Source organism: Phasianus colchicus, chromosome 38 (genome assembly GCF_987193195.1).
Source record: "Phasianus colchicus chromosome 38, bPhaCol1.hap1.1, whole genome shotgun sequence".
Taxonomy (NCBI): Eukaryota; Metazoa; Chordata; class Aves; order Galliformes; family Phasianidae; genus Phasianus; species Phasianus colchicus.
This window is the reverse complement of record NC_143473.1, coordinates 2510284-2522612: the sequence shown is the minus strand read 5'-3', so window position 1 is coordinate 2522612 and position 12329 is coordinate 2510284. Positions and strand designations below refer to the sequence as shown.

The following is a 12329-nucleotide window of genomic DNA, read 5'->3' as shown; positions in this document are numbered from 1 at the left end:
AGGACTGGGGTTGGAGGACTGCGGTTGGAGGACTGCGGTTGGAGGACTGTGGTTGGAGGACTGCCAGGCCTTACCTGCTGGCGGTTGTTGGGGGTGTAGGGCAGCATGGTGGAGACGTGGAACATGATCTCGTAGTCCTGGTAGGTGGTGTACAGGGAATGGGTGCCCGTCGAGTCCGCTGGGGGTGGGGGGGAAGAGGGGGTCACTGGGGGGCTGTGAGCCACAGCAACGCCAGGAGGGGGGGTGGAGGGTGGGCAATGGGGGGCTCTGACCCACCCCCCCGTCCCCCAGTTTCCCACTCCCTACGGCAGCCCAATAAGGGCCACCTGTGGGGGTCTCTGACCCACACCCCCCCGACCCCCAGCCCCCCCACCCATTACAGGTGGTCAGTGGGGGTCTCTGACCCATGCCCCCCCCCTACAGCAGCCCAATAAGGGCAGACAACCAATGGAGGTCTCTGACCCACCCCCAGCCCCCCCAGGCCCCCCACGGCGACCCAATAAGAGCCACCTACGGGGGTCTCTGCCCCCAAAGCCCCCCCAGCCCCCCAAGGCAGCTCAAGAAAGACCATCAGTGGACAACTCTGACCCACACCCCCCCCCCCTCCCAGCTCCCACAGCGACCCAATAACAGCCACCTACGGGGGTCTCTGCCCCCCCCCCCCGCCCCCCCGCAGCCCCCCACCCACTCTTGGTGTCCAGCTGCGCGGCGTATTTGCTGAAGGCCTTCAGGGTGACCCTCTCCCCCAGCAGGGACAGGAACTCGTTGAAGGCCGGCCCGGCGCACTCGTTGTTGTACATCTCCTCCTCCGTGCTCTGCCCTGCTCTGCAGTACAGCACCCCGACCTTGTGCCGCCGGCACAGCTGTGGGGCGGGGGGGGGGGGTGGTTAGGGGGCCCCCAGACCCACATCGCATCGTATGGGGCCGCCGAGACCCCCAGAATGGGGTGGTGGTGGGGACCCCCGGCCCCACGTCTCCTCCTCTGCGCTCTGCTCTTGTGCTGCTGGGGGGGTCAGGGGGTGAGGGCGACCCCCGTGGGACCCCCAGACTCACATCCTGTAGAATGGGGCACTGGGGACCCCCACAATGGGGCCATGCGGACCCCCAACCCTGCACTGCCCAGACCTAAAGGGGCCCCCAGCCTCACCTCCCCCAGTACTGGGGCCATAGCGACCCCCAGCTCCACATCCCCCAGCCACAGTGGGGACCCCCAGCCCCACACCCCTCAGTCTCAATGGGGTCCCCCAGCCCCACGTCCCCCAGCCCCAAAGGGGTCCCCCAGCCCCACACCCCCCAGCCCCACATCCCTCAGTCTCAATGGGGTCCCCCAGCCCCACATCCCCCAGCCCCACATCCCCCAGCCCCACGTCCCCCAGCCCCACGTCCCCCAGCCTCAGTGGGGTCCCCCAGCCCCACATCCCTCAATCTTAATGGGGTCCCCCAGCCCCACGTCCCACAGCCCCAAAGGGGAACCCAGCCCCACACCCCCCAGCCCCACATCCCCCAGCCCCACGTCCCCCAGCCCCAAAGGGGTCCCCCAGCCCCACATCCCCCAGCCCCACGGCCCCCAGCCTCAGTGGGGTCCCCCAGCCCCACGTCCCCCAGCCCCACATCCCTCAATCTCAATGGGGTCCCCCAGCCCCACGTCCCACAGCCCCAAAGGGGAACCCAGCCCCACATCCCCCAGCCCCAAAGGGGTCCCCCAGCCCCACGTCCCCCAGCCCCACGTCCCCCAGCCCCAATGTGGTCCCCCAGCCCCACATCCCCCAGCCCCAATGGGGTCCCCCAGCCCCACATCCCCCAGCCCCAAAGGGGTCCCCCAGCCCCACATCCCCCAGCCCCAAAGGGGTCCCCCAGCCCCACATCCCCCAGCCCCACATCCCCCAGCCCCACATCCCCCAGCCCCACATCCCCCAGCCCCACGTCCCCCAGCCCCACACCCCCCCCTCGCCGCAGCCCCTGCTCACCCCCTGCTCGTCCAGCTTGAGCAGCTGCTCGCCCACCTTGGGCGCGCTGAGCGCCAGGCGCAGGCAGTGCGGGTTGAGCTGCGGCACCACGTGCTGCACCGCCGCCTTGGGGGGCAGAGCGCGCGCCGAGCCGGGCCGCACCGCCGGCACCGCGTCCTCCGGGATGGAACCGCGCAGCGTCAGCAGCTGCGGGCGGGGAGCGCGGCTCAGCTGCGGGCGGCCGCCGAGCCCCGGACGGGGAGTGGGGGGCGGGGTCTCATATGGGGGGAAATGGGGGCGTGGAGTCCGAAACGGGGGGAGTGGGGGGCGGGGTCTCATATGGGGACAGACAGGGACGTGGAGTCCGAAACGGGGGGAGTGGGGGGCGGGGGTCTCATATGGGGGGAAATGGGGGCGTGGAGTCCGAAACGGGGGGAGTGGGGGGCGGGGGTCTCATATGGGGATGGAGGGGGTGTGGAGTCTGAAATGGGGGCAGTGGGGGGCTGGGGTCTGAATTGGGGATGGAGGGGGGCATGGAGTCCCATATGGGGAGAAATGGGGGGCGGTGGTCTCATATCGGGGAAAATGGGGGCGTGGAGTCCCATATGGGGAGAAATGGGGGGCTGGGGTCTCATATGGGGATGGAGGGGGTGTGGAGTCTGAAACGGGGGGAGTGGGGGGCGGGGGTCTCATATGGGGGGAAATGGGGGCGTGGAGTCCCATATGGGGAGAAATGGGGGGCTGGGGTCTCATATGGGGATGGACGGGGGTGTGGAGTCCGAAATGGGGGCAGCGGGGGGCTGGGTCTCATATGGGGGGAAATGGGGGACTGGAATCTGAATTGGGGACGGACGGGGGCACGGAGTCCGAAATGGGGGGAAATGAGGGGCTGGGGTCTCATATGGGGATGGAGGGGGCGTGGAGTCCGAAATGGGGATGGAGGGGGGCATGGAGCCCAAAATGGGGGGAAGTGGGGGGGGGGGGAAAGAAGGGGGCACAGAGTCCAAAATGGGGATGGGTGGGGGGCTGGAGTTTTGTATGCGGATGGATGGGGGCACGGAGCCCGAAATGGGGAGAAACGGGGGGGACGGGGGGGCGCACGGATCCAAGATGGCGGCAATGGGGATTTGGGGGGGGGCAGCGACCCCAAAATGGGGTCAGTGGGGTCGGCGACCCCGAGATGGGGACAACGGGGGTGGGGGACCCTGAGATGGGGACAATGATGGCAGCACTGGGGGTCGGGGCCGGAGCTGAGGGGGGTTGGGCTGCCCCACAAGTGTGTCCCCCCCCCACCCTCAGCCCCACAAGTGTGTGTCCCCACCCTCAGCCCCACAGGTGTGTGTCCGTCCCCCCACCCTCAGCCCTACAAGTGTGCCCCCCCGCACCCTCAGCCCCACAAGTGTGTGTCCGTCCCCCCCCTCAGCCCCACAAGTGTGTCCCGCACCCTCAGCCCCACAAGTGTGTCCCCCCCCCTCAGCCCCACAAGTGTGTGTCCGTCCCCCCCCTCAGCCCCACAAGTGTGTCCCGCACCCTCAGCCCCACAAGTGTGTCCCCCCCCCCTCAGCCCCACAGGTGTGTGTCCCCCCACCCTCAGCCCCACAGCTGTGTCCCCCCCACCCTCAGCCCCACAAGTGTGTCCCCCACCCTCAGCCCCACAAGTGTGTCCCCCCCCTCAGCCCCACAGCTGTGTCCCCCCCCCTCAGCCCCAAAAGTGTGTCCCCCCCCTCAGCCCCACAGCTGTGTCCCCCCCCCTCAGCCCCAAAAGTGTGTCCCCCCCCTCAGCCCCACAGCTGTGTCCCCCCCCCCTCAGCCCCACAAGTGTGTCCCCACCCCGGCCCCCCCAGCCCCCCCACCTCGCTGGTGCGGAAGATGATGCGGAACTGGAAGCGCGGCGCCGGCTCCTTGTGCTCCTTGTGCTCCTTGTGCTCCTTGGATTCCTTGGACTCCTTGGATTCCTTGGATTCCTTGGACTCCTTGTGCTCCCGGTGCTCCCTGTGCTCCTCCAGCCGCTCCCTGCGGATGCTGACGGCCACGGGGCCCAGCCGCTCGTCCAGCCCGAAGTAATTGCTGTGCTCTGCGGGCACCGCGTCAGCGCCGCCGGCACAACCGCGCAGCGACGCAACAACGCAGCAACAACGCAGCAACAACGCAGCAACAACGCAGCAACAACGCAGCAACAACGCAACAAGGGACGCAACGGACACAACCCACACAGCACACACAACAACAGACACAACCCACACAACCGACACAGCAGACACAACCCGCACAACACACACAACAGACACAACAACAGACACAACAACAGACACAACAACAGACACAACAACAGACACAACCCGCACAACACACACAACAACAGACACAACCCGCACAACACACACAACAATGGACACAACAGACACAACCGACACAGCAGACGCAGCAGACACAACACACACAACAACAGACACAACCAACACAACCGGCACAACCCACACAACAACAGACACAACAACAGACACAATAACAGACACAACCCACACAACCCACACAACCAACACAGCAGACACAACCCACACAACACACACAACCGACACAACAATTGACACAACCGACACAACCGGCACAACCGACACAGCAGACACAACCAACACAACCAACACAACCGACGGACCCACAGAGACCCAACGGAACCAACCCAGAACCCACGGACCCAACAGCACCCACCTGGTCCCACCAGAACCCACCAAGCACCACCTTGGACCCGCCACCCCCACCCCATCCCCACGGCCGCCATCTTGGACCCACCACCACCCCATTCCAGCACCACGGCCGCCATCTTGGACCCACCACCACCACCACCACCCCCAACCCCATCCCTACAGCCGCCATCTTGGATCCACCACCACCCCACCCCATCCCATTCCCACGGCCGCCATCTTGGACCCACTACCACCCCCACCACCCCCAACCCCATCCCCACAGCCGCCATCTTGGACCCACCACCCCATCCCTACAGCCGCCATCTTGGATCCACCACCACCCCACCCCATTCCACCACCACAGCCGCCATCTTGGATCCGCCACCATCCCATCCTACCCCATCCCCACAGCCGCCATCTTGGACCCACCACCCCCCCACCCCATCCCACCACCATGGCTGCCATCTTGGACCCACCACCCCATCCCCACAGCCGCCATCTTGGACCCCCCACCACCCCACCCCGCCACCACCACCACCACGGCCGCCATCTTGGATCCACCACCACCACCACAGCCGCCATCTTGGATCCACCACCACCCCATCCCATTCCACCACCACAGCCGCCATCTTGGACCCACCACCACCACCACAGCCGCCATCTTGGACCCACCACCCCCCCACCCCATCCCACCCCCACGGCCGCCATCTTGGCCCCCCCACCCCCCTTCCCCTTCCCACACCCCCCACCTTTGCCATGGAAGTAGTCTCGGTAGTACCGCGCCCCGAGGTCCGCGTGCTCCACGCTGTAGCGCCTGGCCCTGCCGTGGCCGCGCCGCGGCTCCCCTCCGGCCTCCAGCACCGCCACGCCGGCGTTGCTCAGCCTCCCGTCGCCGCACGGCTCCCCATCGCCGCCCCGCCGGCCGCCGGCCGCGGCGCACGAGAAGCTGAGGTCCCGCTCCCCTCCGGCGCCGCCGACCTCGTTGCAGAAGTGGGGGCAGCTGAGCAGCAGCTCGTTGCTGCTCTCCCCCCCCGGCTCCGTTCTCCCCGTCCCCCCCGGCTCCTCGGGCAGCGGCACGGAGGCGGCGGAGGCGCCGGTGGTGGTGTTGCGCCTCTGGCCGACGGCGGCCCGGTTGGCGGCCACGGCGTTGGGGTCGAACAGGAGGCTCTGCACGTCGAAGTGCGCGAAGCTGCGCTGGCACTGCCAGGCCCTGCCGCCTTCCTCCCCTCCTCCTCCTCCTCCTCCTCCGTCGCCGTCGCTCCGGCCGCTCCTCAGCTTCCGAAAGATGGACTCCCCGGCGCCGTTGGCTCCTTTCCTCCTCGGCTTCTCCTTCTGCTGCGCCGCCGCCTCCGCGCCGTCCGTCCTCCATCCCTCGCCGTCCGTCCTCCATCCCTCGCCGTCCTTCCATCCCTCCGCATCCTTCCTCCATCCCTCGCCGTCCTTCCACCCCTCTCCACCCTTCCTCCAGCCGCCGGCCGCCGCGCCGCCGCGCAGCTCATCCAGCATGGCGAAGAAGCTCTGCTCCGAAACCCCTTGGGCGTCGATGGAAGAAGTGCTGCCGTACTCCCTAAAAAGCCCCCCCGCGCCGCCACCCCCCCCAAACGCCCCCACCCCCCCGGCCCTGCCGCAGCCCCCCGCCCTGGGCTCGCCCCCCTCCTCGGGGTCGCATTCGCTCAGGGTGATTTCGCTGCTGCTGCGGTGCCGCAGTTGGGCCGGGGGGCGGCGGGGGGCGGCGGGGGGCCAGGGCTCGGGGAATTCCACGTCCTTGGAGCGGCGGGGGGTGGCGGGGGGGGGGCAGCGGGACGGATCCGGGCTGGGGGCCGAGGGGGGGGGGGGTCTCTTTTCGGGGGCCATTCGGCGATGCGGGCGCGGACCCCCATCTTGGGGACGGGGGGGGCGGAGGGGGCGGAGCGGTGGGGGGCGTCGGTGCCATTTTGGGGGGGTCCTTTGGCGGCGGCGGTGCTGCTGGGGGGCGGGGGGCCGCGTTGGGCGCTCATGGTCCGCTTATGGGGCCGGGGGGCAGGGGGGGCTCATGGCTGTCGCGCCGGGGGCCGCTGACCGGGCGGTGCTGCCCGGCGGTGCCGGTCCCCGGCGCGGCGGCGTTGGGCGCTTGGGGTCACGTCGCTGCGGGGCGGCCGCGATCCCACAGGGCCATCCTGGGGGGGGGGAGAAGAGCGTCAGGGGGGGCGTCGGGTGGGGGGCTGCGGGATTTGGGGCGGCAGTGGGGGTCTTTGGGGATTTGGGGCAGCAATGGGGGCCTGCGGGCATTTGGGGAGGCATTGGGGGTCTTGGGGGCGGCAATGGGGGTCTTTGGGGATTTGGGGCAGCAATGGGGGCCTGCGGGCATTTGGGGAGGCATTGGGGGTCTTGGGGGCGGCAATGGGGGGCTGCGGGGAGGCATTGGGGGGCTGCAGGGACTTGGGGAGGCATTGGGGTCTTTGCGGATTTGGGGAGGCATTGGGGGGCTGCGGGATTTGGGGTGGCATTGGGGGGGTGTGGGCATTTGGGGCGGCATTGGGGGTCTTGGGGGAGGCTATTGGGGGTCTTTGGGGATTTGGGGCGGCATTGGGGGGCTGTGGGCATTTGGGGAGGCATTGGGGGTCTTTGGGGATTTGGGGAGGCATGGGGATTTTTGGGGATTTGGGGTGACATTGGGGGTCTTTGGGGTGGCATTCGGGGGCTGCGGGGATTTGGGGAGGCATTGGGGGTCTTTGGGGCGGCATTGGGGGTCTGAGGGGAGGCATTGGGGTCTTTGGGGATTTGGGGCGGCATTGGGGTCTTTGGGGACCTTCTGCCACCATTGGGGTCTTTGGGGCTCTTTGTTGACCATCTTTGGGGTCTTTGTTGGTCCTTATTGGGGTCTTTGGGGACCTTCCACCATCAGTGGGGTCTGTGGGGCTCTTTGCTGGCCATCTTTGGGGTCTTTGCTGGCCATCTTTGGGGTCTTTGCTGGCCATCATTTGGGTCTGTGGGAATTTGGGGCAGCATTGGGGTCTTTGGGGACCTTCTGCTACCATTGGGGTTTGTGGGGCTCTTTGTTGGCCATCATTGGGGTCTTTGTTGGCCATCATTGGGGTCTTTGTTGGCCATCTTTGGGGTCTTTGTTGGCCATCACTGGGGTCTGTAGGAACTTGGGGTGTCATTGGGGTTTTTGGGGACCTTCCACCACTGTTGGGGTCTTTAGGGCTCTTTTTGGCCATCATTGGGGCCTTTGGGGCTTCGTTGGCCGTTTTTGGGGTCTTTGTTGGCCATCGTTGGGCTCTTTGGGGACTTCTACCATTATTGGGGTCTTTGGGGTCTTTTCTGGCCATTTTTGGGGTTTTTGTTGGCCATCGTTGGGCTCTTTGTGCCCCCCCATAATTGCACCCCAAACGGCCGCCCCACAGCGATGGGGTCAGACAGACGGACAGACAGACAGACTGGGGACAGACAGACGGCCCCAAATCCGGCATCCCCCCCCCCCCCCCAATGGCCGACCACCCCGCCGGGCGGCTCGTTAATCCCCGCTAATTACGCCGCCAGCCACCGTCTGGCCAGCAGCAATTAACGCCCGCAGCGTTAATTAAAGGCTAACGAGGGGCAAGGGGTGGAGCTGAGCCAAAACCCCAAAGAATTGACCCAAAATGGGGTAAAAACGGGGCGTCGGGAGGATGGGGGGGGGGTGGGAAATGGGGCAGGGGAGGGAAAAGTGGGGCGAAATCCCAAAGGTTTTGGGGTCGGGATGGAAAACAGTGACAAAAAAACGAAGATTTTGACCCAAAATGGGAAACGGTGACCAAAAAGGGGCGAAACCCCAAAGGTTTTGGGGTCGGGATGGAGGGTGGCAACCAAAATGGGGGCGGTGACCAAAATGGGGGCGGCGACCCCCAAGCTGGGCCAAAATCCTGGGCGTTTCGCCCCCTTTTGGCCACGTTCCCCACCCCGACCCCAAATCCTTTGGGGTTTTGCCCCCCCTTCGCTGCTGGAGGGGCGGAATGGACGAAACCCCACTGATTTCGCCCCAAAACGAACTCAGAGTTTCGCCCCACGCGGCCCCACGGATCCGGACCCCAAATCCCCATTTTCCACCCCAAAACCCCGCACAAATCCCCGCCCGGCCCCAAAACGCCCCGCAAAGCCGCCCGACTCCCGGCCCCACGCAGCCGCCATCTTTCCTGCAGGCCCCGCTTCCATCCGCCGCGGGCAAAGGACGAAGGAAGCGGGGCTCAAAGGCCGCCCCACACCCGCAGCCCCGCCCCACAGCTCTGCCCCACAGCTCTGCCCCATATCCCTGCCCCACAGCTCTGCCCCACAGCCCTGCCCCATATCCCTGCCCCACAGCTCTGCCCCACAGCCCTGCCCCACAGCCCCGCCCCACAGCCCTGCCCCACAGCTCTGCCCCACAGCCCTGCCCCACAGCTCTGCCCCACAGCTCTGCCCCACAGCCCTGCCCCATATCCCTGCCCCACAGCTCTGCCCCACAGCCCTGCCCCACATCTCTGCCCCACAGCTCTGCCCCACAGCCCTGCCCCATATCCCTGCCCCACAGCTCTGCCCCACAGCTCTGCCCCACATCTCTGCCCCACAGCTCTGCCCCACATCCCCGCCCCACATCTCTGCCCCACAGCTCTGCCCCACAGCCCTGCCCCATATCCCTGCCCCACAGCTCTGCCCCACAGCCCCGCCCCACAGCCCTGCCCCACAGCCCCGCCCCACAGCTCTGCCCCACAGCCCCACCCCACATCTCTGCCCCACAGCTCTGCCCCACAGCCCTGCCCCATATCCCCGCCCCACATCTCTGCCCCACAGCCCCGCCCCACAGCCCTGCCCCACAGCCCTGCCCCACAGCTCTGCCCCACAGCCCCACCCCACATCTCTGCCCCACATCTCTGCCCCACAGCCCTGCCCCACATCCCCGCCCCACATCTCTGCCCCACAGCTCTGCCCCACAGCCCCGCCCCACATCTCTGCCCCACAGCTCTGCCCCACATCCCCACCCCACATCTCTGCCCCACATCCCCGCCCCACATCTCTGCCCCACAGCCCCACCCCACAGCCCTGCCCCACATCCCCGCCCCACATCTCTGCCCCACAGCCCCACCCCACAGCCCTGCCCCACAGCTCTGCCCCACAGCCCTGCCCCACAGCCCCGCCCCACAGCTCTGCCCCACATCTGCACCCCACATCTCTGCCCCACAGCCCTGCCCCATATCCCTGCCCCACAGCCCTGCCCCCCAGCCCTGCCCCACACCAACACACACCTGACACCCCACATCCCTGCCCCACATCCCCGCCCCACACCCCACACCGACCCACATCCAACACCCCATATCCCTGCCCCACACCAACCCACACCTGACACCCCACATCTCTGCCCCACATCCTGACCCCACACCCCATATCCCAGCCCCACATCCCTGCCCCACATCCCCACCCCACACCAACCCACACCCCATATCCCTGCCCCACATCCCTGCCCCACACCAACACACACCTGACACCCCACATCCCCGCCCCACATCTCTGCCCCACAGCCCTGCCCCACAGCCCCACCCCATATCCCTGCCCCACATCTCTGCCCCACAGCCCTGCCCCACATCCTGACCCCACACCCCACATCCTGCCCCACATCTCTGCCCCACATCCCCACCCCACATCCTGACCCCACACCCCATATCCCAGCCCCACTTTCCTGCCCCACATCCCCACCCCACACCAACACACACCTGACACCCCACATCCCCGCCCCACATCTCTGCCCCACATCTCTGCCCCACAGCCCTGCCCCAAAGCCCTGCCCCATATCCCCACCCCATATCCCTGCCCCACATCCCCACGAAACCCCAAAACCCAACCTCAAAACCACTGAAATCTGCCCCCAAATTTACCCCCAAACCCCCAGAGATGAAACCCCAAAAGCCCCAAATTTACCCCAAAATTTACCCCCAAACCACCAGAAAACGAAACCCCAAAAACCCCAACATTGACCCCAAAACAAAACCCCAAAATCCTCAAAACTGACCTCAAAAAACAAAAGCCCCAAAATGGCAAAATTTGCCCCCAAATGGACCCCGAAACCACCGGGAAAAAAACCCCAAATCCCTCAACATTGACCCCAAAGCGAAACCCCAAAACCGCCACAAACTGAACCCAAAACCACTGAAATTCACCCCAAAATGAAGCCCAAAACCCACAAAAACAAAAACCCCCAAAACCTCAAAACTTGCCCCAAAATGAAACCCCAAAACCACCGAAATCCGCCCCAAAACGAAGCCCAGAAACGCCCCAAATTCACCCCAAACTGAAATCCCCAAAAGCCCAAAACCGAAACCCCAAAATCCTGAAAATTCGCCCCAAAACGGAGCCCAAAAACCCCCAAAACCAAAACCCCAAAAACCCCAAAATTCCCCCCAAAGCGAAACCCCAAAACCCCCAAATCCCCCCGATTTTCCCCAAACCAAAACCCCAAAATCCCCAAACCCAAAACCACCGAAATCCGCCCCAAAACGGGACCCCAAAACCCCCAAAACCCAAACCCCAAAACCTCAACATTTCCCCCAAATGGACCCAAAAACCCGCAGAACCAAATTTGCCCCAAATCCCCCAATTTCACCCCAAAATCCCCCCAACCCCCCCAAATTCCCCCCCACCCCCCCAAATTTGCCCAAATCCCCCAATTTCACCCCAACCCCCCCCACCCCAAAAGCCCCCGAAATGCCCCGATTTTACCCCAAATCCCCCCATCCCCACCCCCCCCCCGCGCGCAAAGCCCGCTGGGATTTGTAGTCCCCCCCCCCCCCCCCCCCATCCCCACACCGGAGCCGGAAGCGGAAAACCGGAGCCGGAAACGAAAAACCGGAGCCCCCCCCCCCCCGTTTCCCCCCCCACCCCCGAATCCCGCCGCCCCCCCCCACCCCCGCGACCCCCCCCACCCCCCTCCCCTCCCTTCCCCTCCCCCCCCCTCGGTTTCCCAGCGCGGCGCTCCCCCCCCTCCGCTCCCCCCCGCTGTCCGGGGGGGTCTGAGGCGCCGCGGGCCTCACCCGGGAACAGAAGCGGCGGCGGCGGCGGCGGCGGGAAAACCTCCGACCAATGAGAAGCGGCGGCGGCGGCGCGAGCGCTCGGGCCAATGGGGGGCGGCGGCGGCGGCGCGCGGTACCCCCGGATGCGGCGCGCGCGCGCGCGGGGACGGCGGGAGGGAGGGGGGGGGGGCGGGGGGGGGCGGGGCGAAGCGCACGCCGAGGGGGCGGGGCTTAGAGAAGGGGCGGGGTTTGCGGAGGGGGGCGGGGCTTAAAGGGCGGAAGGGGAGGGAGGGGGCGGGGCCGCGTTTAAAGGGCCAGCGGCCGCTTTTTTGGGGGCGGGGGGGGGGGGGAGCGGGGAGGCGATGGGCTGCGTGCCTTCGTCACGTGATTCCGCTCCGTTACCCCCGCGTCCCCCCCGCCCCCCACCCCCCGGAGCCCCCCGGAGCCCCCCTATTGCCCCCCCACCCCCCCCAGACCCCTATTGCCCCCCACAGCCCCCCCCATAGCCCCAATGCCCCCCCGTATCCCTATTGCCCCCCATAGCCCACCCAGATCCCCATTGCCCCCCCCACAGCCCCCCCAAATCCCTTTTACCCCCACAACCCCACCCCACTGCCCCCCACCCCCACGGCCCCCCCACAGCCCCCCCATTTCCCTATTACCCCCACAGCCCCCCCACTGCCCCCTATTGCCCCCCCACA

At 66.7% G+C, this 12329-nt stretch overlaps 1 protein-coding gene across 1 annotated transcript in view; it reads right to left on the bottom strand.

The window, feature by feature from the left end:
* Positions 1–11788, bottom strand: part of SIPA1L3 (signal induced proliferation associated 1 like 3) — a 30071-nt gene extending 18283 nt beyond the window's left edge. Inside the window, 7 exon segments of the mRNA XM_090129880.1 lie at positions 75–178; positions 689–863; positions 1968–2153; positions 3800–4020; positions 5380–6462; positions 6465–6786; positions 11650–11788. Of these exon segments, the coding sequence (XP_089986006.1) occupies positions 75–178; positions 689–863; positions 1968–2153; positions 3800–4020; positions 5380–6462; positions 6465–6627 (1932 nt within the window). The 5' untranslated portion in view covers positions 6628–6786; positions 11650–11788.
* Between the last annotated feature and the right edge of the window lie 541 nt (positions 11789–12329).